This window comes from Somniosus microcephalus, chromosome 3 (assembly GCF_052327205.1).
Source record: "Somniosus microcephalus isolate GS21.2 chromosome 3, FLI_Smic_1.0, whole genome shotgun sequence".
Classification (NCBI taxonomy): Eukaryota; Metazoa; Chordata; class Chondrichthyes; order Squaliformes; family Somniosidae; genus Somniosus; species Somniosus microcephalus.
The window spans coordinates 279,648,909-279,676,441 of record NC_140989.1 but is presented as its reverse complement, the minus strand read 5'-3'; the positions used below and the strand labels follow the sequence as shown (position 1 = coordinate 279,676,441).

The 27,533-nt window shown below is 43.7% G+C and overlaps 1 protein-coding gene and 1 pseudogene across 1 annotated transcript in view; one reads left to right on the top strand and one right to left on the bottom strand.

The window, feature by feature from the left end:
• Positions 1-26,654, top strand: part of LOC147121997 (cytosolic phospholipase A2-like) — a 225,818-nt gene extending 199,164 nt beyond the window's left edge. The window contains exons 14-18 of the mRNA XM_085982614.1: positions 588-842; positions 4,610-4,794; positions 11,608-11,803; positions 14,309-14,466; positions 17,138-26,654. Coding sequence (XP_085838740.1) covers positions 588-842; positions 4,610-4,794; positions 11,608-11,803; positions 14,309-14,466; positions 17,138-17,311 — 968 coding nt within the window. The 3' untranslated portion in view covers positions 17,312-26,654. The remainder of the gene's footprint in view (positions 1-587; positions 843-4,609; positions 4,795-11,607; positions 11,804-14,308; positions 14,467-17,137) is intronic.
• Positions 24,761-27,533, bottom strand: part of LOC147121996 (uncharacterized) — a 133,528-nt pseudogene continuing 130,755 nt past the window's right edge.

The window sequence follows — 27,533 nt, the reverse complement described above, 5'->3', positions numbered from 1 at the left end:
CCTGTAATTTATTTTGGCCCCGTACGGCGCTTTTCAAATACCGCGCATGCACAGTTTTTACATTGAAAAGCCGGCTGTGCGGGTTCCCTGGAGCACTGCGTGGTCGTGCAGCTTACAGGGAACATTGGTGACGGGACCAGCTGATCTCTGCTCACCAACATCCTAACGCTGGTTAAATTTTAATAGTTGAAATGCACCAACAGGCCAGTCAGTTCTCTAATAACAAAGAGATAAAAAGTTTCACTTTCAAATCCATTTTGCACCAATTACGGTTATGCTGTAGCAGCTATGAAGCTGAAGTGATACCAAACTGGCTCCTGTAGATGGTCTCTCACTAACTTTGGTTCAGGCAGCTTCACACCCAAATTACATGGTACAGTTTCTATCAATACAAGCTGAAACTTGGCAAAATCTGTAATATGTCTAGTGAATATGCCTCCTGGGGGGTCACTGGATGCAAGACGTAGCACTGAGTGCTTTGCGAATCTATAGAGTAATGAATGCGCCTCAATAAATAGATGATGAGATTTACTAGTGTCCAGATTGCACTGAAGATATTCAGCGAAAGTTTGCTTTCCTTGTGACAGAGGACCGGCTTGGCAGTGAAGCAGCTGATGGAGAGGAGGAGAGCCAGAGAAATAACCAGGACAGCTGGGTACAGAGAATGTTAAAGACCCTGTTCAGTGACACTGCACTTTTCAACACCCGTGAAGGCCGTGCTGGCAAGGTGCATAACTTTATGCTGGGTCTCAACCTGAACACGTCATTCCCGCTCTCCCCTCTCTGTGATCTCATACCACAAGATTTGTTGGAAGATGATGAAGTAGATGCTGCAGTCACAGGTTAGTGATAACACCTACGGGTTTTTGTGCAGTCTGGCTTGTGTTTAGTGATCAAATCTTGCCGCTATGAATAACATGGCTCTTTTTTTGGATTGAACCACTATCTGAACCACAAGCTATAAAAATAAATATTCAACAATATGGACATGGCTGGTGTCAAGCACCCAGCCTAACACACACAGCATCAGCATTACACAGGCTAGTACCCAGCCTAACACACAGCATCAGCATTACACAGGCTAGCACCCAGCCTAACACACAGCATCAACATTACACAGGCTAGTGCCCAGCCTAACACACAGCATCAGCATTACAGACTAGTACCCAGCCTAACACACAGCATCAACATTACACAGGCTAGTGCCCAGCCTAACACACAGCATCAGCATTACACAGGCTAGTACCCAGCCTAACACACAGCATCAGCATTACACAGGCTAGTACCCAGCCTAACACACACAGCACCAGCATCACACAGGCTAGTACCCAGCCTAACACACAGCACAGCATTACACAGGCTAGTACCCAGCCTAACACACACAGCATCAGCATTACACAGGCTAGTACCCAGCCTAACACACAGCATCAACATTACACAGGCTAGTACCCAGCCTAACACACACACAGCATTACACAGGCTAGTACCCAGCCTAACACACAGCATCAGCATTACACAGGCTGGTACCCAGCCTAACACACACAGCACAGCATTACACAGGTTAGTACCCAGCCTAACACACACAGCATCAGCATTACACAGGCTAGTACCCAACCTAACACACAGCATCAACATTACACAGGCTAGTACCCAGCCTAACACACACAGCATCAGCATTACACAGGCTAGTACCCAGCCTAACACACAGCATCAACATTACACAGGCTAGTACCCAGCCTAACACACAGCATCAACATTACACAGGCTAGTACCCAGCCTAACACACAGCATCAGCATTACACAGGCTAGTACCCAGCCTAACACACAGCATCAGCATTACACAGGCTAGTACCCAGCCTAACACACAGCATCAACATTACACAGGCTAGTACCCAGCCTAACACACAGCATCAGCATTACACAGGCTGGTGCCCAGCCTAACACACACAGCATCAGCATTACACAGGCTAGTACCCAGCCTAACACACAGCATCAGCATTACACAGGCTAGTACCCAGCCTAACACACACAGCATCAGCATTACACAGGCTAGTACCCAGCCTAACACACAGCATCAGCATTACACAGGCTAGTACCCAGCCTAACACACACAGCATCAGCATTACACAGGCTAGTACCCAGCCTAACACACAGCATCAGCATTACACAGGCTAGTACCCAGCCTAACACACAGCATCAGCATTACACAGGCTAGTACCCAGCCTAACACACAGCATCAGCATTACACAGGCTAGTACCCAGCCTAACACACAGCATCAGCATTACACAGGCTAGTACCCAGCCTAACACACACACAGCATTACACAGGCTAGTACCCAGCCTAACACACAGCATCAACATTACACAGGCTAGTACCCAGCCTAACACACAGCATCAGCATTACACAGGCTAGTACCCAGCCTAACACGCACAGCATCAGCATTACACAGGCGAGTACCCAGCCTAACACACAGCATCAACATTACACAGGCTAGTACCCAGCCTAACGCACACAGCATCAGCATTACACAGGCTAATACCCAGCCTAACACACAGCACAGCATTACACAGGCGAGTACCCAGCCTAACACACAGCATCCACATTACACAGGCTAGTACCCAGCCTAACACACAGCACAGCATTACACAGGCGAGTACCCAGCCTAACACACAGCACAGCATTACACAGGTGAGTACCCAGCCTAACACACAGCATCCACATTACACAGGCTAGTACCCAGCCTAACACACAGCATCAACATTACTGCAGGATAGCACAGGGAAGCTGGTTTATCCACTGCACTGTTTGTAGCTTTCTACACTATGTTGTAAGAACCAGGGTATCTGTGCATGGTTTGAAAGTTATCTTCCCTGTTCTAGCAGCCCCTGAGTTTTGTGTTAAATGATTTTGATTGCTGCTGAAAACGATGAGTGCAGACAAAGATGGTGGCAAAAAATCGTGGTCCCTTTCCCCCAGTGGCTCAGTGTGTAAAGTCACCCTCTGTACTGTTTTTGCATTGAAAAGCCGGCAAGCCAGCTGCGCGGGATCCCTGGAGCGCCGTGCAGCTTAAAGGGAACATTGCTCATAACCTAACCCTGGTAACCTTCTGGTGAATTTGCACTGTACGCCTTCCAAGGCCAGAACTGTAAACAGTGCTCCAGATGTGGTCTAACCAGGGCTTTGCTGTAGCTGTAGCAAAACTTCCCATCCTTTATATTCTAGCCCTCTAGTTATAAAGGTCAACATTCCATTAGCCTTTTTGATTATCTTTTGTACCTGACTACTGCATTTTAGTGAGCTGTGTACATGGACCCCTAAATCCCTTTGGACCTCCACTGTTCCTAGCTTTTCACCAAGTACAAAAATACTCAGGTCTATCCTTCTTTGGTCCAAAATGCTCAGACTTACTTGCGTTGAAATCCGTCTGCCACATTTTTGTCCACTCACTTAAACTATCAATGTCTCTTTGTAATTTGATGCTTCCGTCTATACTACTTACCATGCCACCAATTTTTGTGTCATTGGCGAACTTGGATATATGGCTCTCTATTGTGTTATCAAAGTCATTAATAAATGTAGTGAATTGTTGAGGCCCCAGCACAGATCCTTGTGGGACAGCACTAGTCACTTCCTTCCAATTCGAGTACATACCCATTATCCCTACTCTCTGTCTTCTACCGCTTAATCAATCTCCTAACCAGGTCAATAATTTGATTCTAATTCCATGAGCTTTAATTTAGTTAACAGTCTCTTATGTTGAACCTTATCGAATGCCTTCTGGAAATCCATATAAACTATATCTATAGACATTCCCCTGTCTACTACTTTAGTTACTTCCTCAAAAAATTCACTTAAAATCATTAGACACGACCTACCCTTTACAAATACATGTTGGCTCTCTCTAATCAGCTCAAATTTCTCCAAGTGCTCAGTCACTCTATCCTTAATTATAGATTAAAGGGGGCACGTGGCAGCAAAAAAAATTACAGAGAACATTGTTTATGAGGAGAGTTTACATAAACTAGGCTTGTATTCCCTGGAATATAGATGGTTAAGGGGTGATTTGATTGAGGTTTTTAGGATTTTGAAAGGAATTGATAGGGTAGATAGAGGGAAACATGTTCCGCTGGTGGAAGAGTCTAGGACAAGGGGGCAAACCTTGATATCAGAGCCAGACCATTCAGAAGAGAAGTTAGGAAACACTTCACGCAAAGAGCGGCAGAGGTGTGGAACTATCTCCCACGAAAAGCAGTAGGTGCTAGCACAATTAATCATTTTAAAATCTGAGATAGATAGATGTTTGCTAGCCAAGCATATTAAGGGATATGGAGCCATGGCGGGTGGATGGAGTTAGGATACAGATCAGCCATGATCTCATTGAACAGGCTCAAGGGGCTGAATGGCCTACTCCTGTTCCTATCATCTTTATATCTCTTGACTCCTGTTACTATGGAAACAACTTAGCATTGTTTGAAGCTGTTGCTAAAATGATTCCTTCCCGTGACCCAGCAATGTTAATTGATAGACTAAAAGAGGGGAAGGCAGCTTCAGAGGAGTTTGTTCTCTGGGTAATCTGAATTCATGTTTCCCTGTCCAATATTCTTACAGATCCAGATGAGTTTGAAAGGATTTATGAACCACTCGATGTGAAAAGTAAGAAGATCCATGTGGTGGACAGTGGACTTACTTTCAACCTGCCCTACCCACTAATACTGAGACCCCAGCGAGCAATCGACCTCATCATCTCCTTCGATTTTTCTGCCAGGCCAAGTGACTCCAGCCCACCTTTTAAGGTAAAACAAAAGTTAACGTTTTTTGAAAAATGTACGACGGGCCACTTTATGGGCCAATGTCTAAGAATAGTTCTGTTCATACTGTCTGCAAAGCAGCTACTTGGAAGAACTTGTATTCTTTTGCAAACTGTTGTCTTAATGCGACATTTCAGTTCTTCAAGCTAGCCTTAACTTTTAGATCAAATAGTTTCCGCTTCCTGTTTTTCTACAAGTTTGGCTTAATTTATTTGTATGTAGAGAGTATAAAATGAGTAAGAATGTTAATGTGCGGTTACACATGACATCTCTGGGGTTTGGGTCATAACAGACCAGCATCTTTGGACCAACAATTCTGCTGCCAGGATAAGGGTGTTGTTCTCAGCAATGTAAATGCTTGGCTGTTGCTCTACCACTAGCCGAGCTACAGATACCCTCTTTGTTTATCTGTTGTAGGATGGTCTCCTTCATCCTTTACGATGCAATTCAAACCTATCGCTGTTCCCTCCCACTCTGCTTCGTCTTTCTCCTGGTCTCATACAACTTGGAGCTTTCTGATTGTTTCTGTTCTCTACTGCTTTTTCCTCGCCGGAGTGAATATTGTATCAGCCAGTGAGTTGGAGGCGGGGGCGGAACAAACAATCCCCGAACTCATGATTGAAATTACAGCAAACAGAGTCTCCCACTGGAACAGTGAAAGGTTTTGCTCAAGTTACAGTGACTGACACAATGGTGTCAATGAGTTGGAGGTAGGCGGGACTTGTGGTTTTAATTTACGGAGTCTTCGAACTCATGACTGGAACTACAGCAAACAGTCTCCTGAGTACAGCAGGATTATTTCTCCAGCAAAATGCAGCAAGTGGAGGGAGGATAGTTACATAATACAAATTATGTGCGTAACATCAATCCCAATTACTTACAGCAGTGCAGTCTCCAGGCGTGATTGACGGGGGATTTACCCAATCATCTCCATTCTGGCTGGGACTTGTGGTGTCATCATATGCAGCCTTTACTCTCTGTGACCCCTCTGTCTCTGCACGCTCCTCAGCTAAAGGCCAAGGTTACAGCTGAGCCCTGCAGTTAGTTGGTAACGTTAGCATCAGATTTGCTGCTGACGTTTGTGTGCAGGATAAGGGATGGCAGTAATATTAATCACAACAAATTGCATTTCCAGCACTGCTGACATGTGGAGATAATCTCGAGATGGACAAAGGAGGGGACACTGAGCTGGAGGGAGAAAGGTTGAAGAGAAGGGTCTTTAGCAGGCCTTTTGAAGGCAGGGAGGGAAGGGACAAGCTGGAGATGTTGAGGGATGGGATTCCAGACCGCAGGGTCTGAAGGAGCGGCTGCTGATGGTGGAGCCAAGAGAGTGAGGAACGAGTAGTCAGCCAGATTCAGAGGAGCGGAGGGTGTATGCAGGGAAGTAAAGCGGGTGGAGATCATTGAGGTAAGGTGGAGCGATGTATAGAGAGTTTCACAAGGGATCCTTAATAGGAACAGGAGTAGCTTACTCAGCCCCTTGAGCCTGCTCCGCCACGGCTGATCTGTACCCCAACTCTATTATCCAGCCTTTGTTCCATATCCCTTCATATTCTTACCTAACATTAATCCATCAATCTTAATTTTGAAAGCTCCAATTGTCCCAGCATCCACACCCTTTTGGGGGAGATAATTCCAGATTTCCACTACCCTTTGTGTGAAGAAGTGCTTCCTGATTTCCCTCCTAAATGGCCAGCTCCAATTTTAAGACTTATGTCCCCTCATTCTTGATTCCCCCATCAGAGGAAATTGTATCTACCCCATCAAATCTATTTAACATCTTAAGCACTTCGATCAGCTCACCCCTCGCACAGGGAGCCTGTGGCTGGTGATGAGGATAAGGGGGAGCAGGGGGTGGGTCTTGTACCGGTGAGCATGAAAGCTGATGGGCCCTGGCTGAATTGTTGCAGTTTGTAGATGGTGGCATCAAAGAGTAGACTGGTGAAATTGAGCCCAGATTTGCTAAAGGCAGTAAGTGCTCAATCAGGTCAAAGCACATTATGAGTCAAAGGGAGCAGCCAGTTTCAGGACTGATCATCATCATCCACTGATACCCAGTGACCAGTCCTAATCTCATTGACAACATCATCAGGTTTGTGTCACAGGAATAATCCAGCACAGAGCTGTCAAAACACTTGAGACATTTCAGCCTGAGGCTGCTATGTTTTCAGCACCTGAGATATCCAGTCTGAAACTTGATTCTCATTGCATCACTCTGCTGACAGGCCTGCGTTAGTCTTTTTATTACACATCCACTTTAAACCTGTAAGTATTTACATATTGCGCTGGTGGCACTAGGTTCCAGAAGCAAAGGTCTCATGCAACCAGCAGCAAGCCACATGTAAGACGGTCACACTGATGGTCCAGAAGAGCCACTGAAAGCCAATCTTCCTGACGGCCAACATTAGCGAGCCCCGGCAGATTTACATTTGGCTTAAGTTGGCTGTGTAAGACACCTACTCAGGAACTCAGTGTTATAGTTTGGGAGTTTCTCCCCTCTTATTTTAAATCTAGCTTTTTGCCTTCCATATTTTAGACCACTCTTGTTAATGAGGTCCCTATGTTCCAGAAAAAATTGTTTGTGCTTGGTATCTAGGTAAATTCATAGCCTGGCCAGAGAACAAAGAGAACTCTCTTCAGCTTATTTAATTTACCATTTTGTCATATGCCCTTATATGATCCTCCTTGTCTTTGGAAGATGGCAGAATAACAGTACACTAGACTGCGATTTAGGTTTTACTTGTGTCACAAAATGTATTAAACAGTAATAGAACAAGTAACGAATGCAGATATTTTTACAGTAGTTATTAAGTGTAGCTAACTCCTCAAATAGAAAAATTATATAGCTCATAACTGCTGCATTAAACTATAATTACATTTGAAATAACTGCCAATTAAACATGTATTTGAACAGTCCCACAAGATGGTTCTATGTGAATTAAGTGTATTGGCCCTTCCACTGGAGACCTGTCACAGAAAAACGGATTAACTCTGTAATAACTGTGTCAAGTTAGGCTGGGACACTATTTCTGTGAGTGAAGCTAGTTTATAACTCCTTATATATTGTGGCTGAATTAAAGAAGCTGATACATTGCTAAATTTTAGATAGAAATGCTCTAACATGGGTCTTATGCAATATAAAAGTGCCTTATTACTGATGTAATTGAACTGACGTTCCTTGTTGCAATAGCCAAATGTCATTCTAGAGTGGGTGTGGAAACATCGGCCCATCAATAAAAAGATACTAATCCAGGACAAAATTTATTGGCATTTAGAAAAGTATGGGCTATTAAATGAAAGTCAGCATGGATTTGTTAAAGGCAAATCGTGTTTGACTAACTTGATTGAATTCTTTGATGAAGTAACGGAGAGGGTTGATGAGGGTAGTGCGGTTGACGTGTATATGGACTTTCAAAAGGCGTTTGACAAAGTGCCACATAATAGACTTATTAGCAAAATTGAAGTCCATGGGATTAAAGGGACAGTGGAAGCATGGATACAAAATTGGCTAAGGGACAGAAAGTAGAGAGTAATGGTGAATGGTTGTTTTTCAGACTGGAGGGAACAATACAGTGGTGTTCCCCAAGGGTCAGTATTAGGACCACTGCTCTTTTTAATATATATTAATGACCTGCACTTGGGTATACAGGGCATATTTTCAAAGTTTGCAGATGGAACTCAGAAATGTAGTAAACAATGAGGAGGAGAGTAACAGATTGCACTGCCTGAAAGGCTGGTGAAAGCAGATTCAATAGTAACATTTTTCTCAAGTTACAGCGGTGTTTATTTTCTTATTCAGAGTGAATATTGATACCATTGTGTTGGAGGTAGGCGGGATTTGTGGTTTTAATTTACGGAGTCTCCAAACTCATGACCGGAACTGCATCAGAGGGCTGGATTTTACCAGCCCTGAGGAGGCAGGTCTGGAGGCAGGACTGCTGGAAAAATCTAAAAGAATTTGATGTTGTGTATATGGACTTTCAAAAGGCGTTTGACAATGTACCACTGCCTCTAACCAATCTTCCCAGGAGCCGGGTCCCCGATTTGCGCAGGGTCCCGACTCCTAGAGGCGGGAAGAAGATTACAGCCACTTAACTGCCTGTTAAGCAGGGCGGGCTTAACAAGGCCAATCAGGGGAAATAGCGTCGGTGCGTCGGACATCGCTGGGGGCAGGACTAGAACCCGGAAGGCAGCAGTCCTGTCCCCAACTCGTCTCGGCTGGCAAAATCCAGCCCAGAGTCTCCTGAGTACAGCAGGATTATTTCTCCAGCAAAATGCAGTCAGTGCAGGGAGGATAGTTACATAATACAAATTATGTGCGTAACATCAATCCCAATTACTTACACCAGGTGTGATTAATGGGGGATTTACCCAAATATCTCCATTCTGGCCGGGACTTGTGGTTTCATCATATGCAGCCTTTCTTATTTGCAAGCTGAAAAACAGAGGGCAGTAAAATGTACTGCCCTTTCAGGACCTGTCTGCTACAATCACTGTAGTTTTATAGCATGTTTAGACTACAGGACTGGGAATGTAAAAGCAGCTGGTGCTCTGAGACTAGCCTGTTTGCTGACCACAGTTCTGAGCACCGGCAGTGACATTAAACCAGAATTGTCTTTGTGCAATTCTTCCCAAGTCCCGTTCACAGCTTTCATTTGCTGGCCAAGGGCGTTTGCTGTTGGAAGAAAAGGCTCAGAGGCCAGCAATAAAACCTATTGACAGGATCTGATTTGGAACTCCTCCATGGCAAGCGAAGCATTCCCTACATCTAAACATTCTTCTTTAACAAATACAACTAAAGGATGTGCTAAAGGATATGTACCTGGTGTCAACATGTTCTGTAGATCTACAGCCACTGACGGGTCTCTAACAGAATCGTGAGGAGAGGGTGTATTGTGTTTATGGATTCCTCACAGTCAGATGTTGTCTTGACGAAGAGTTCAGTCTATAATATAGCAACTCCCCAGTATGGGCTGTTATAGTAATCAAGCATTCAATTGGGTGAAGGAATCTGAACTGGAACGCAGTTTACTTTTAACCCAACATTTCAGTTAAAGGCCCTTTAACACTGTAAATTAGGGTCCGGGGGGACGACGACGGCACACAGAGACCTGCAACCTCCGTGTGCTGCAGTCTCCTAATCTTTCTTCCTGCTGCAGTTCCAAATCAAGGCCTCTGGTAGCCAGAGACTCATAACTGATGGGTAACAGGGAGGGAATGTGACTGCTTATGTTTAGATTTTAAGTGGGGACTTCACAACATCTCACGACACCCACAAAAGCTGTGTTCAGTGATGCCCATTTTATATTACACTTTAGGAGAACCAGTGTCTGTAGTCAACAACACTCAAAGAAAGAGCTAACATTTATACCGTTCCTCATCACGTGCTCAAGAAATCTATAAATGCAATGAACTACTTTTGAATTGCAGCCACTGTTGCTACGTAGACAAATGTGGCAGTTAATGTACACACAGTAAGGTCCCACAGACAGCAATGAGGTGAATGACCTTTAATCTATTTTAGTGATGTTGAGTGGTGAGAATGTGGAATTTGCTACCATGTGGAATGGCTGAGGCAAATAGCATAGATTTAAGAGGAAACTAAATAAGTACATGAGGGAGCGAGGAATAGAAGGATATGTTGATAGGGTGAGATGAAGTAAGGTGAGAGGAGGCTCGTGTGGAGCATAAACACCGGCATTTACCAGTTGGGCTGAATTACTTGTTCCTGTGCTGTAAAATTCTATGTTATGTTGGTCAAGGGAGAAATATTAACTTATTTAATATACAAAGCAGAAAGTTTTGGTTTACTCTCTCATCCGAAGAAAAGCGCCACTGACAATGTAACACTCCTTCAATACTGTGGTGAAGTATGAAACAAAAGGATGTGCTGGGGGGGCGGGAGCGTGGGTGTGGTGGGGGCAGGGTGCAGGACTGAAACCAAAACCTTCGAGACAAAAGTACTACTTGTCAATCTAATCCATGTAATCTTGCTTTAAGCAATTGGTTAATGGATGTGCACAGTGCTGAATGTGATTGTGAACAGATTAAGCTTTACGGAATATCATTCATAGGGCATGATGTGTTGCCTGGAAGATCCTGTTGATGTGATGTGGCAACAACTATGCATTATCAAAGACTATTCATGTCTGTTTGAATAAGTGTTTGTCGTTGAATTGTCAACTCATAGTAGGCGCATTCAAAAGCATAATTTGTGTTAACCGAAGTGTGACTGACACACCAACCAGGAATTGACAGGCTCTTCTTTATTGTCTACTTTTTTTCACAACTCACCCAGGCAATGTCATATAGCAGACCTAGAGAGGAGGAGGAGACAAACTGAAGAGAATGATGTGTACACAGTAGTGATTACAAGGCAGTTATCTAATTGAGGGATTCAGATGGTTCATACAAAAAATAATGGATGCTCTGGAGTGATTGAATGGGAGTTCAATTAGTTTATATTGGGGAAGAAATGAACAGTCGACTGATTCTAAGGCTATAATTCAATTGATGATGTCAGAAATTGGAAGTGAAACTCAAGCATTCCTACCCTAAAAGCACTCCTCTGTTATGTTGTGACATAATCATTGCAAGTTATTGAAGGAATAAGCAATGGTTTCTGAATGATCAGTGCCGATTATGATCAAATCATCAGAGTCTGTAGAATTGAAAAAACCCTTGTGGGCTTTAGCAGCCTAGTGGTGAAGTGATAACAAGTGGTTTATTTATTATTACACTGCCCTCTCCAAACTCCTCTAATGGGAAACCTCAGCATCACTCTGTTTAATTTGACAGGAGCTATTGCTTGCAGAGAAGTGGGCAAGAATGAACAAATTGCCATTTCCTAAGATTGACACCAAAGTCTTTGACCGAGAAGGATTGAAAGAATGCTACATCTTCAAACCCAAAAACCCAATGACAGAGAAAGACTGTCCAACCATCATCCACTTTGTACTAGCAAACATCAATTTTAGGCATTATAAGGCTCCAGGTAAGGGGTTTCATCAAATCTTGACTTATAATTACTTCATCTGACTGACTTCAGACAAGCACATACCTGAATCATGCACGGTTCTTTCCCTCCATTTTCTGCCCTCTAGTACCTTGCCCAAGTGGCAGTCCTTCATGTTTAAGCCTAGACATTGAATGTCACCAGTTTATTCAACCATAGAGGGCACCATAGCAAAGCCCAATGCTGTCCTCTCTCAATATCCACATGCATACTTTCTAAGAGGAGTCACTGAGGAGCCCCTCCCCCCAAGTATAGAAGTGCTGAGGTCAGTTGTAGCTCCCCTACTTCCACTCTGTGTCTGAGATCAGCTAACTCACCACAAAGGATTGAATCAAGGGCCTTCTATTCTGTATGGTGGACTTCCACTTGAGGTAGTACACTTACAAGTGGAACCGTCACAGGAACTTGTGCCATAGTTTTATCAGTGGGCATTGCATATAATTCTTGTGGTTCTTTAGTTGTTGTCATGTTCCCTCCACTTTATTATACACAGAAAATGTACTTTCATGCCCATTGAACAGTAAAATAAAAAGGCAGATTACCAATAACTTGCACTAACCTAGGGCTATACTGTCTTAACATGACACCATTTCTGCAAAATTACCTAACTAAAGCTTGATGCAGTAATTTGACCAGGCCACTAATATATATGATTATAAATAATCTGGTCGGGCTGCCTGCATCCAGCCACTTTACAGGGTAGGGTGGCTCCGGAGCACAGACAGCAACTTTGGAACAACTGCGTTTATACACGTTTGCTCTAAATTTGTATCTGCTGCTTTATGATTCTGGTCAACTACCTTCCCCCATATCAGGAGCAGGTCTGTAGAGGCCAGCAATGCGGAAATCATACAGTTGGCCTGAGCAGGCAGGCTGAGATATCACCCCATCTGAGGCCAGGATCAAATTTCCCATCATAACAACAGTCATTGTACTCCAAAAGTTATTCATTGTGTGAAGGGCTTTGAGACTTTTTAATGTGATATGGTGCTATATAAATACAAGTGTTGTTATTATGATGGTGCCCCACCCCTTATTCCAGGTCCACTGACAGTGGCCATTTGCTTTTGCTTCTACCCAGCACTTTTTCTTTGGACCAAGACCATTCTGTGTCTCCAGAGGCATGTATGCTGCCTTGTTTATAATGCAGCGCTCTCTCTAAAGGCGATATAAATGAGGTACAATGTTGGGTCCAGTGCAGTGTGGACAAGTGTGAATGTTTTTGCAAGCATCACCACAGTCACAGTAGTGTCATTACATAATTGAAATTACCAGTAACTATTATGCTCTTCATCACATGATAGTCCCAACGGGAAAAGGATTTAGAATTGAATCTAATAAGATCTATTGAAACTTGATTCCACAAAAAAGTATGCACACTATAATGAAGGTTAGAATTTCAAGGTTGTAATTGGAGACTCTTGTAAATGAGGAAACCCATTCCAAGTAAGTCTCTAATTCTGCTCCCTAAATTTGAGCACAGTAAATCTGTCAAATATTGGTTTTGCAGGGGGTGGTAGATAATAAATGTCAGCCTAGTTTTTAAGAATGAGGAGATTTTCAGTTCAGTTTACTTGAATCCTGGCCCAATAACCTTAAAGCCCGAAACTGCAGTCATTGTAGTGTGAGCAAGAAGATGGATTAGGTCCAAGGTTTGTTCATTAGCTCAGCCTTGGGTGTTCTGAAGAATGGAGAGAGCCTCCTCTTATCCAAAATTCCAAGCAACTTAAAGCTTGGCTGCAGCCCAACCTGATGATCCACCTTCAAAAAGCAGTCGAGCTGGGGCCTGTTTGATTTGATCAACTATTAATAGTACCAATTAGAATTTCGAAAGCTGCTAAAAACTTTCAGAGCCCAAAGGTCGAGCTGCACTGAGCGACACGTTAAGAAGTTTAATAAATGAACAACCTTGTGTGATCCTGAGACCAGGAAAACCCCAGGTTCAATCTCCAGTCATGTCGAGAGAGCCCACTTCAGTTAGGACAGCAACAACTGAACGAGATCTGTAACTGGCCCCAGCACACTAGGACTAGGGAAAGCAACCATCAGCCATTGTTCAACCTACTCATCACTGTCCAATAACCTCCCGCTGGAAAGTGCATGCGTGTGGACTTCGGGTGAGTAGAGGATTGAGTTTGGCTCTGATGACCTCCACAGTCAAATATTCAGATGCAACTCACAGCCCAACCTTACACCGAAGAACGGCTGAAACAAAAACAGAAAATGCTGGAAACACTCAGCAGGTCAGGCAGCATCTGTGGAGAGAGAAACAGAGTTAACGTTTCAGGTCGATGACCTTTCATCAGAACGGTTGACTACTTGGGCAAAGTATCGGATGTCAATCAGCACCAGTGGAACTTTACCTCGGCATGGTTGAGTGCTTTTGAAATGGGGGGTGGGGCGGGGAAGAGAATAAAATAGATTGTGGAAATTAAAGTGCCAATACTGACATTTGTACTGAAACGAACCTTGTCTTTGCTGAAGGTGTTAAACGAGAGAGCGAGAAAGAAATGGAGAATGTGGACTTTGACATCTTTGATGATGCTGACACCCCATATTCTACTTTCAACTTCCAGTATTCCAATAAGGCATTTACACAGCTTCATGACCTAATGGAGTTCAACACACTTAACAATATTGAGGTAGGTTTGAAACCGTACATTGGGCCGGATGGCTAATTTTTGAAGCCATATTGAAATTTTGCATGCGACTGCTTGGCTATAGAGATAAATAATCTATGTGAATGAAGCTCTGAAAACCTGTTTTATATAAAACATTGTAAAATATAAAGTATAGCCAGTAGTAAATGACACAGGTGTGCAGGATTCTTCAAGGGCTTTTCTTTTACTCTCGATTTATTTGTCCCTCTTGTTAATTCTGGTCATCAAGTCATAGGAATTATATTATGACCCTTGAGAAGTTCAGAGGGGACCAATATCAGTGATTCCAGTTATCAGGAAATTAAGTTACCAGAAAAGATCCAATAACAGACTTGTGGGATAAGTTAACGCAAGGTTATTAAAGCGCACATATAAATGGGTTCAAGAGATAATTAGATGCATTTCTGGAGAGAGAAATAATTGAGGGAGAGGCGAGGAGGAGGATGGCTCAGAAACGATCTGTCAAAAAGACCATGTTCAACCTCATGGCCTTTTCTTGGTCCTAAAAATTCTTATGTCGTTACTAGTAAATTACCCATTGGCATTGGACGGTCATTTGATGGATATAATTATTGGATATACAAGGTAGCAATGAAGTTGAGAAACAGACTTCAGAAACTCACTCAGCAGTGCCAGCTAATGGCCGGAATGTGCATCTGCATGACAGCGAAATAGAATGGGATATATTGACACAATAATTTACAATGGCAAATGTTGACAGAAAAGCATGACCAAAAATCATGACAACAGGAAATAAGGTTTGTGGACAGGAATTGCCTGTCATGTATAAAATTTGTAATAATATAGATAGATATTGAGCCCTCGTCAACAGGCAGGAGGACAGCCTGATCCCAGGCCTCTGTCAGTGCCACTCTGTAACTAGGGGATGCTAGAGGGCTGTTTACATTCACTCTTCCTCTGTTTATTTACCAAGTGACTGGTAATGACTACAAATGAGTTGTAGGGCCAGCTTCTACTCTGATTAGATCATGAAGCATACACCTTGCTGTACCACAATCTCTTCAAATAAATAGTTAGGATTGTCAAAAGAAATCTGAATTGTCAGCGGAGCCACTACTGTGCATGTGTAATTGGAGAGCTAAATTAATGCAATTGTAACAACTAAACACAGTGCTTCAATTGTTCTTTTGTATATATTGGCCAGAGCAATTCCTTGCCTCTCCGTCCTAGTGAGTAGATCAGCCCTAAACTGGATGAAATCAGAATGGCTGCTGAGCTGGATGAATCTACTGCAGAGTAACTCTTTGAATTTGAGAGGATCCTGTGAGCCCAATAATCTGATGAATATAGGGTGTGAAAGCACAGTGTCTCCTCTGAAACCTTGAGCTAAATGTGCACCTGGTTATTACCTTGGGCTTCGGTTCTCTTTGTTCATACATATACAGATGATGCTGAGCTTTATCGTCCACCTCCTCTTTAGATTCCAAGGCAGTTCCTCGCCAACTGCTTGTCTAACATCTAGTCTCAGATGAGCTGAAATTTCCTCCAGTTTAATGTTTGACAAACCTGTACACTCCTCTGTGCCTCTTGCCCCTACCTCCACCAACTTCCCTGACTGTCACCTCAGCTTAAATCCTGTGGTGCAGAACCTCAGCCTGTTGTTTAATCCTAGCCATTTCCTTTCCTGCATACATTCTGTCACCAAAACCCTCTCCTTTCACCTTTATATCATTGCCCATATTCGCTTCACCTCTCCGTTAAGAAAGACTTGCATTTATATAGCGCCGTTCACGACCACCGGACGTCTCAAAGCACTTTACAGCCAATGAAGTACTTTTTTGGAGTGTAGTCACTGTTGTAAATGTGGGAAACCTCATTATTACCAATGAGACTCTTATTTGTGCCGTTATTACCTCAAAGCTCAACTTTCAAATGCTCTTCCAGTTGGCCTCCTTACTTCCAACCCTTCACAAACTGCAACTCATGCAAAATGCAGCTCATTGTGTTCTTACCTGCTTAAATCCCTGCACTTCCGTTATCACAATCCTCGCCACGTTCCCCGCTGCCCCTACGCATCAATTTCAAGACCTTTATCCGCACAGTTAAGTGCCTCCATCGCCTTACCCCACGCTATCTCAATGATCTCCTTCAACCCTATGTCCCGCTCACTCCCATGGCTCCACTGACACTGGTCTACCCCTTGTTGCCCATTTTCTTTCACTCCACCTCTGGAACACCTTCCTAAAACCTCTTGGTCTTGTTTCCTTAGTCCCTGCTTTCAAAAACCTACTTAAGAATTTTCTTATCAACTGCTCTTTTTTGGCTCCGACCTTAAGTCCATTCTACCTACTATTCTACTTCTCAGTTGTTGTCTATTTTCACTTACCCGATCTGTAAAGCTCTCTGGGACACCTTTCTGGCACTATGGGTGCTAATTAAATGTTAGCTGTTGTTCATACTTGAATGCAGAATCCTTGAGTTTGCACAGTAAGGCTGTAGTAAAACAATATTGTCCTGCACCCTTAACACTTTTACCTCACAATGTGACATGTCCACTTTACTATCCAAGCAAAGAACTGGGTTTTTGTTTCTGACTGCTGGATTGGATCTGTTATGTTTCAATATCCAATCAATTTCACCTTCTCTGCCAAGTGTGTAACAGCCTGAACTGCTTCTCTCTTTTTCTAAACAGCTGATTAAAGACACCATCATCGAGAGCATCAAGTACAGGCGACAGAACCCATCTCGCTGCTCTGTGTCCCTCAGCGACGTGGAGTACAGAAGACTGAAAAAGTCGCTTAGTTTTGATGGGCTCCAGTCCAGGCGGAAGCGACATGCTGCGGAGGAACAGCATAAGAATCTGTAGGAGCAATGGTTGTCTGCAGCATTACGACAGGAGGAGACTGGCATTTCCAGACTCTAGCTGTCAAATCTCATCTACCCGGGCCCTGATCGTGTTATGGCTTGGATTGCATATAGGACCTTATATAATACCCTGGCTGCATTAGGCAAAGCAAAATAATGACAAAAAGAAAAGGCAAAGCCCTAGTTTAAAAAGAAAGTGATGGTATTGATGTGATGGCCAAGCTGTGAAAGATGGAGCACATCAAAGACTGAAGATGTTTATTGTGACAGTTTAAAAACCACTCCTTTTCACCTATCTCATGTTTTTTTTCCTGACCATCTAAGTAAGGGGGCATAAATCAGCCGGCAATGCTGGTCTGAATTGACCAATGGGGGACGTGGATGAGCACAATCTGGTGATGACTGTATTGCTGGTTTCCCCCTCTTTCCAGCCCACTTGGTACCTTCCAACAGTAATGTGTCTGAGATCAGGAATTCAGTGATGTAAACGATTGTAGGTTGAATCCTGTCCCACACTCTGCACTACCGAGGGATTGGATTTAAAGCTTAACCTTCTAAACAGGGTTGTTCATTTGGGATCTGTACCCCAAAGGTCTAAGTGATGGAAATCCTTCTCATTCTGCTTTTAATTGAAAATAGTAGAAATCGTTAGCTAGTCCTGTGCAATATCCTTCATCACACCTGGGGGTAAAAATGGGGTTGTTTTGCGCCTCCCATTAGCATCTTAAGAGGGCGCCAACGGGGCGCAAAGCAACTAGCTCCCAGGCGCGGTGCTGCTCACACCTCCCGCGAAATTTAGCGGGAGGTTAGCGGTGGCACTAACCGGTAGCGCCCCGCGGCGCTCCACCGCCAGCAGTGACGTCATTGCCGTGTGCAGCACCCCGCTCGCCCCCCGGCTGCGATCTTCGGGAGCGCCCCCTGACTTACCATTGGACGCTATGTCCGACAGGGTCAGGGGGCGTCTACCTGTGGCCAGGGAGGCGCTATTTAAAGGCGAGATGCGGGGCGGCCATTTTTGTTGCTGGCCACCTGCCAGCACCTGCCTGCGCTCCCGTTCCCGGCCTCCTGAGTGCCCCCCCCTCCTGCGGAGTGCCAGCTGCGCTCCAAGAGCCCGGCACTTCTCTTGAGTGCCGGGCTCTTTTGCCGGCATTCCGATCCCAGTGGCCCATGTTAAATCTGTGAGTTATCTAGTTAATTAAGACACAGACTAATTAATAACAATCAAAAACAGGTCTTTACTGGTTGGAGGTAGGGACTATACTGAATACAAGATTACTGCACAGTGCTTATATACCGGTGTGTTCACCCCCGGTATTACGTCTACAGCAGCCTGAGAAAGTAGTACATCTCTTAAGGTGGAACAGGCTTAAGCTCTCTTAAGGTGGAACAGGTTACATACACAACAGCCCAGCTGGGCCCCAGGTTGCGCTGCGCAAGGCCCCTCCCCTTTAAGAAGGGGAGGAAGGCCTGTAATACTGCGGCACGTAGCGCCGTGATATTCCCTCACAGCGCCCCAAGAGGGATGCGGGGTGCTTCCAGTAGTGCCCCGCTTCTCTCTTGGGGCGCTACCACTCAATTTCTGGCGCGGGGCGCTAATTTTTCTAGGGCGCTAAACCCGGCAAAGTTAGCACCCCAAATGGGGCACTGCTCAATTTTTAGCCCCTGGTATATTATGACTGAAAGGACAGCATCCTCATTGTGTTGCATCTTGCAAACACATTTGTTGAGTATAAACTGAGAATGGCTCAATAATGCTTTGCCTGTCACATCATTCACTAATAAAGATGGCTCATGGATAAATGCACTGAGACATATAGCCCAAGAAGATCCCTGCTATGTGTTGAGTTGGCTGATCTCAGATGGGGTGCTACTGGAACACTTAAATTGACTTCTGTGTTCCCTGACACCTCCATTTAAATATGGCAAAGTGGCGATGGTCCTCAATCATGTCCAAGCCACATCTGGGCCATTTCTCTATGGAGTATCCGCCATACACCATTTTCCCTCCTTCTCCACAATGCCAGAAGTGGTGCATGGTTTGGCCTCCAACATTCCATTTCACACTAGTTGAACCAAGTCAGCTGATCGCTAGCCAGCCTCAGCAAAGCGCCATAGCTTAGCTTTCCTTTTATAATACATGTGTAATCTCCTGATCAGCAGATACTCAAATGTTGATATTGACAATATAATTCTTCAGCAAAACCATTGGGAATTGTATTTAAGGCCTGTATTCAGGAAAAGTGCCCTAACAACTTTCCAATTCATTGTAGTTACAGTCAATGTGGATCTATTTATTTATACAATTTCCCTGTTTTTATCATTGTTCGCCTAAGGCTTCTTTTATCGCTTCCTTCAGACTTGGCTGCACACTTCTGCTTTGTCACTGCCCGTCAGTGGTCAGGAAGCATCCTAATGAGTTGAGTCTGGAGCAGTGTCGGCATTTCCTTCTTCCCACAATGAGGAACAATCTGCTTTGGTCAGGCATTCCGCGTAGTGCAGCCCATCGAGAATGAATAAAACTCAGCGTCGCTGAACAAGCAATACATGGTCCTGGGGTTCAAAAGCTCTGACCACCAGGACCATCACAAGAGCCAGTTTCCTTTACCAAAATTTCCATCCACATAATGTAATAGGTAGCTATTGCATTAGTCATTCTTAGGCCAAAGCTTTAACCTATTGCTGTGCTCGTTGATCAAATTTCACCAAGGCACCTACGTCTAAGTCTTAATAACCACTTTTCATCTGATAACCCTTAGAGGCAACAGCATCTCTGCCTATATATTTAAGTAATTTTAAATAACGTGATGACTCTTGATAAGACATGCACACGCACATTATTATAGTATATATAGATATATACACACAACAGTAGGATGAATAAAAGCCCAATATCCTGTTGTCTTTCACTCCCTCTTATTCAATATATATTCAATCTCATTTTTTAAAAGATATTGGTGCACCTGCCCAAGGCCACAGTGATGAGGCTCGAACCATTTTCAGGCTTGGGCCTCATTTATATTTATCGGTGGGCTGTGGGCACTCCGCTGCATTTCACCAGTTTGGTTGGCAGGGAATTAGTTGGCATCAGCAAAGAGCCTGCCCGCAGGTATGGTCTGTTGGGGAAGAATGCGGATCCTGGATGGGTGGGGGCGAGAACAGGACAACACCTCCTCCTGACCCCACAAAAATCTTTTTAAAGCAACAGCTTACCTTTTCTGAGTGGCCACACACCACTGAGAAAACCTGGGACCAGTATGTACTTTGTGTGTTTCGCCCATTTCTCCAGGAAAATTGCAATCAAATTCCTACAGCTGGTATCGGGTCCCGATCTGCTTATTTTAAACGGGTTCTGTTTTGGGCAAGAGTGACGGGTGCCCATTTAAAGGCCTGCCTGAAAAATCAGTTTGGCAAATGGGTGTCCAGGTCCCCACCAGATTTTCTTCCGCCAGGAGGATACAGACAGACTGGTGAAATGGGCAGACACATGGCAGATGAAATTTGACGCAGAGAAGTGTGAAGTGATGCATTTTGAATGGAAGAATGTGGAGAGGCAATATAAACTAAATGGTGCAATTTTAAAGGGGGTGCAGGAACAGAGAGACCTGTTGATGTTTGTACACAAGTCTTTGAAGCTGGCAGGACAAGATGAGAAGGTGTTTTAAAAAGCATACGGGATCCTTGGCTTTATTAATAGAGGCATAGAGTACAAAAGCAAGAAAGTTATGCTGAACCTTTATAAAACACTGGTTAGGCCTCAGCTGGATAATTGTGTTCAATCCTGGGCACCACACGTTAGGAAGGACATGAAGGCCTTACAGAGGGTACAGAAGAGATTTACTGGAATGGTACCAGGGATGAGGGACTTCAGTTATGTGGAGAGACTGGAGAAGCTGGGGTTGTTCTCCTTATGAGGAGATTTGATAGAGGTGTTCAAAATCATGAACGGTTTCGATAGAGTAAATAAGGAGAAACGGTTTCCAGTGGCAGATGGGTCGGTAACCAGAGGACACAGATTTAAGGTGATTGGCAAAAGAACCAGAGGCGACATGAGGGGAAAAAAATAAATCTGGAATGCATTGCCTGAAAGGGTGGTGGAAGCAGATTCAGTAGTAACTTTCAAAAGAGAATTGAATAAATACTTGAAGGAAAAACATTTACAGGGCTAGGGGGAAAAGAGCAGGAGAGTGGGACTATTTGGATAGCTCTACCAAAGAGCCGGCACAGACACGATGGGCCAAATGGCCTCCTCTGTGCTGTATCATTATGAGACTATGAGTTGCCGTTTTTCATTCAAGAAATGGGCAACAGGCTGTTGAAAATTCCCCCCACCCTGAACTAATGTCCTATCTGTTTCAGGTCTTGTTCCTTCAGACTGTGTTGGCTGTTTAGTATTCCCATCACAGTGTGGGAAGAGCTGGTTTGTACTGGACTAATGAATTGAGTGTGTGATTAATTGTTGTATGGATCTGGCAATGGCCATTGCCGTCACTGAACTGTTATAACTTACTATACATCTTGTGGTAATTTGCTGAAAAAATTGATGGTGGTATCATCTTATGATGTCCTAAACTTTATATCCTACATTGCATTGTTACCCTCCCACCTCCATTGTACTATACTCATAGCCCAACCAACTAACAACCATAGACTTCATACTATGCCGGATGAGACATTTCTATTTGGTTTCACTCATAACACAGCAATACTGGCAGCTTCTGAGATGCAGCCTCAGTGATCAGTAAAAAGTTTACCAAACGTCCCCAAAATGTTGAAATTCTGCCAGCACCCCCACCCCCAGCTTGATGCCTCTGTTGTCCCATGTTGCTGTGGTGCAAATGACAGGAAATACTTTGGAGGGTGTACTTCCTTCATTTGCATCTGATTACAACGTATGGCGTCAGTCCCTGCCTGAGAGAAATTGGGGGCACCTAAAAATGGGCGAGGATGCAGCAGAGCACATCCTCAACCCATTTTCTGCCCTCAGTTGCCTTAGTTCTACACAAAAAAATCAGCATAGTGGGTGGGAATCCTAGCCATTTCTTGGTTGTGCATGTTCCTTCAGACAGTAGTGGCTGTGCTGAGTCCCTATCACAATGCAGGAAGAGCTTGTTTGTACTGAGCTAGTGGACTGAACGTGCGTCCTGCAGAAATGCTACATTCCATCCAAACCATGTGAAACTCTTAGTGAGGGTTACTTACCGGGAAGTGTTATTGTTTAACATATGTATATTCTACCATTTCATTGGTAAGCTTAATAAGTTAGGGAACTTTTATGAACTAAAATGGTCTTTTATAAATCTGAGGTTCAATGTTAAAATTCTTTGAGTTTCAGTAATGAAAGATTTGTGTGGGCTGGATGTTGTGCCATTTCGAAGAGCTCATTGTAAAAGTATAATTTCATTTAACTGCTAACATTTTCTTCAGTGGGTTATTGTCTGTTATACTCTGCTTCTATCACCCTCCATAACACTGGAGCAGAATCACTGTAACACAGACATCAGTCCTTTTGAAGGGGTGGTAAATAAACTGTCCTATATTTTGTATAACAAATAGACCAATGATAATTGATGTTTTGTGTTTTAATTGAATGTTGATTTTGTTTGGGTTACTGTTTAACCTAACTCTATTCCCCTGGTTCTTAAATAACCAGGGGGATAGAGTTAGCATCATTATAACCAGCTGAAAGCTGTTACTAACCCACAGATTGACGCCCAGCATTCCATACAGTGGAATGATGCCGTATACATGTGTGTAAGGTAAAGGCAATACCTAAGTGCTGCTGAGCCATTCAGGCTAGGACAGTCCCATGTTCAGTCTCCAATCTGTGCAGGGTTGACTAAGCTCAGCCATGGCAGTGCTAGGTACGGCAGCTATGATTGGCCTTCGTTTCCCTGGGTTCCCTGATTGCTATCCAGTGACTCCCTCTGAAAAATGCGTGCAAATATGAACATCAGTTCTCATACCTTCCACAGTTAAACAGTCTGTTAACTTTCACTGTCTGGGCTGATGATAAACAATTGGGTGAGATGCCAAAAGGGCAGCCAGCATCCATAGAATCATCCTCAGCATCCATAGAATCATACATCAACATCCATAGAATCATCCCCAGCATCCATAGAATCATCCCCAGCATCCATAGAATCATCCTCAGCATCCATAGAATCATCCCCAGCATCCATAGAATCATCCCCGGCATCCATAGAATCATCCCCGGCATCCATAGAATCATCCCCGGCATCCATAGAATCATCCCCAACATCCATAGAATCATCCCCAGCATCCTTAGAATCATCTCCCAGCATCCATAGAATCATCCCCGGCATCCACAGAATCATCCCCGGCATCCATAGAATCATCCCCGGCATCCATAGAATCATCCCCAGCATCAATAGAATCATCCCCAGCATCCATAGAATCATCCCCAGCATCCATAGAATCATCCCCAGCATCCATAGAATCATCCCCAGCATCAATAGAATCATCCCCAGCATCAATAGAATCATCCCCAGCATCAATAGAATCATCCCCGGCATCAATAGAATCATCCCCGGCATCCATAGAATCATCCCCAGCATCCATAGAATCATCCTCAGCATCCATAGAATCATCCCCAACATCCATAGAATCATCCCCGGCATCCATAGAATCATCCCCAGCATCCATAGAATCATCCCCAACATCCATAGAATCATCCCCAGCATCCATAGAATCATCCCCAACATCCTTAGAATCATCCCCCAGCATCAATAGAATCATCCCCAACATCCATAGAATCATCCTCAGCATCCATAGAATCATCCCCAACATCCATAGAATCATCCCCCAGCATCAATAGAATCATCCCCAACATCCATAGAATCATCCCCAGCATCAATAGAATCATCCCCAGCATCCATAGAATCATCCCCGGCATCCATAGAATCATCCCCAACATCCTTAGAATCATCCCCCAGCATCAATAGAATCATCCCCAACATCCATAGAATCATCCCCAGCATCAATAGAATCATCCCCAGCATCCATAGAATCATCCCCAGCATCCATAGAATCATCCCCAGCATCAATAGAATCATCCCCAGCATCAATAGAATCATCCCCAGCATCCTTAGAATCATCCCCCAGCATCAATAAAATCATCCCCAGCATCCATAGAATCATCCCCAACATCCTTAGAATCATCCCCCAGCATCAATAGAATCATCCCCAACATCCATAGAATCATCCCCCAGCATCAATAAAATCATCCCCAGCATCCATAGAATCATCCCCAACATCCTTAGAATCATCCCCAGCATCAATAGAATCATCCCCAGCATCAATAGAATCATCCCCAGCATCCATAGAATCATCCCCGGCATCCATAGAATCATCCCCGGCATCCATAGAATCATCCCCAACATCCATAGAATCATCCCCAACATCCATAGAATCATCCCCAGCATCCTTAGAATCATCCCCCAGCATCCATAGAATCATCCCCGGCATCCATAGAATCATCCCCGGCATCCATAGAATCATCCCCAACATCCATAGAATCATCCTCAGCATCAATAGAATCATCCCCAGCGCCCATAGAATCATCCCCGGCATCCATAGAATCATCCCCAGCATCCATAGAATCATCCCCAGCATCCATAGAATCATCCCCAGCATCAATAGAATCATCCCCAGCATCAATAGAATCATCCCCCGCATCCATAGAATCATCCCCAGCATCCATAGAATCATCCCCAGCATCCATAGAATCATTCCCAGCATCCATAGAATCATCCCCAGCATCCATAGAATCATCCCCGGCATCCATAGAATCATCCCCAGCATCAATCAGCACCTTCAAGGAGAAGGGAGGAGAGGGTGAAACAGAGAAAAAAAGATGTGTGTGCTAATGAAATATTTTAAACCTATTTAATTTAGTCCCACAAATAGATCCTAAAATATTTGAGAATTCCAAACACATCGCTAAATGTGGTTGGAAAGTTATTTTAGTCATAAGGTGTGTTAAGTTTTAACAAGAGTAAGTGAATAAATATGAATGTTACATTGTAATTTCTCTGTACTTATTCTGTAAGTGGTGTTGCTATGGGAATTCTTTATATTTAACATATAAAAAAACATTCTTACGCAGTTATTTAAATAAATGATTACTGTCGTGCTCATTTTGATTTATATTTTAAAAAGACTTCTGTGGTAATTTCATATGGTCATATGATATAGTTTGCATGTTGTAACTAGCTAACTGTTAGCTTATGGAAACACTATGTTTACTGGAATACACCCATGTTTATAATCGGTCACATCTCCACCCTTTCCTTTTGCTATCCTTGCCTTGTTATTAAACATTGTTCTATCTTTTCTCTGTTTTACCAATATTACTGTGGCCACTGTTTTAAGAACATAAGAATTAGGAGCAGGAGTAGGCCACACGGCCCCTCGAGCCTGCTCCACCATTCAGTAACATCATGGCTGATCTTCAACCTCAACTCCACTTTCCTGCCCGATCTTCATATCCCTTGATTCCCCTATAGTCCAAAAATCTATCTATCTCAGCCTTGAATATACTCAACGACTGAGCATCCACAGCTCTTAGAGGTAGAGAATTCTAAAGATTCACAACCCTTTGAGTGAAGAAATTCCTCCTCATCTCAGTCCTAAATGGCCAACTCCTTATCCGGAGACTATGCCTCCTTGTTCTAGACTCTCCAGCCAGGGGAAACAACCTCTCAGCATCTACCCTGTCAATCCCCCTTAAAATCTTGTATGGTTCATAGAGATCACGAAGGTTTCTCTAAACCCTCCACACTCATTTCTGCTAAGTTCCAAATGTGTAATCTTCTTCCACCTTGCACCTTCCCTGTATTGAAATTGATACCCATCACACCATCTCCTACCTTCTCATTCTTTCCTAGGCATTCCTTACATTCTTTAGTCTTCCTCCTGCAGTCTACAGACTTGTAAAAGACTAATCACTACCTCCTGATCTTGTTTTCTCTCTCCTATTTTTCAACCGTGGTTGTGCCCTCATTTTCTCAATTTAAAAGTTAGAAATTTATTTCATATTGTGCCCTTTCAAAATGTGGGAGGGGAGAGCTATTGCAAAACATGGTCCATTACAGACAATCCGAAAGGATTGACCGAGTCACCAGTGGTGTAGGTAAATGCAATGCATCCTACCTGATTACTTATCTTTTACATTTCACAGCAGTATAGTGTATTGGTCAGTTTTTCTAATTGCACAAATTGTGCACCGTGTTCAATGGAAAAAAAGCATTGCTGCAAAATAATGTGAAAATGTACATATTTTATATAAATAAAAATTAGATCAATTGGTGGTCACTGAATTGTGATTCTGTTTGAAGTGACATCCTTTTCTTGTATCCATTTTTGCTCCTTTCCCCCCCCCCCCCCCCCATAATACATGAACTATTTTCTGGCATCTTTTGACCAGAAAATAATCATCCTTCTACGAAAATCTGCAAATTTACAATCAGTTACTTCATTGGAACCTGCGGCTAAGATGGGCCATGCAGCACTGACTATAGAGTCTAGAACCTTCTTTCAGTTGTAATAATTTTCTGGCTCCCTTCTAAGGCTAATTTGGTGAAGAGAGCTTGTAACTGAACCGTACTGATCAGGACGGTCAGATAAATATGGATAAGGAAATTATTACTGCATCCAATGATTAAATAATTCCAGGGTTTTCACCTCCACTACCCCACCCAGAACCCATTCCATATGTCGATCGCTCTGTGTGTGAAGAAGAATTTTGCAGCCTTAGTCCCAAGTTTTCTTTTTACTAGTCTGAACCTGGGTCTCCTTGTCCTGCTATCACGGTTTAGTTTGAAGTAATCTTCCAAATCGCCATTTCTATCACATTTATTATCTTGCAAATCTCCTGCCAGGTTGCCTCGCCATTGCCTCCTTTCAAGGCTGAAAAGCCCACGTTTCTCCAGTCTTCTGTCATAGGTCAGTCCTCTGAGGCTAGACATGAGCCTCATAACATTTCTGTGTCCCACCTTCAGGGCTTAGACATCTTCATTGTGACATTGACCAGAAGTGCACACAGTAGTGTCGAGGTGTGTCTCTGGCCAGAAGTGCACACAATAGTGTCCAGGTGTGCCTCTGACCAGAAGTGCACACAGTAGTGTCGAGGTGTGTCACTGACCAGAAGTGCACACAGTAGTGTCGAGGTGTGTCACTGACCAGAAGTGCACACAGCAGTGTCG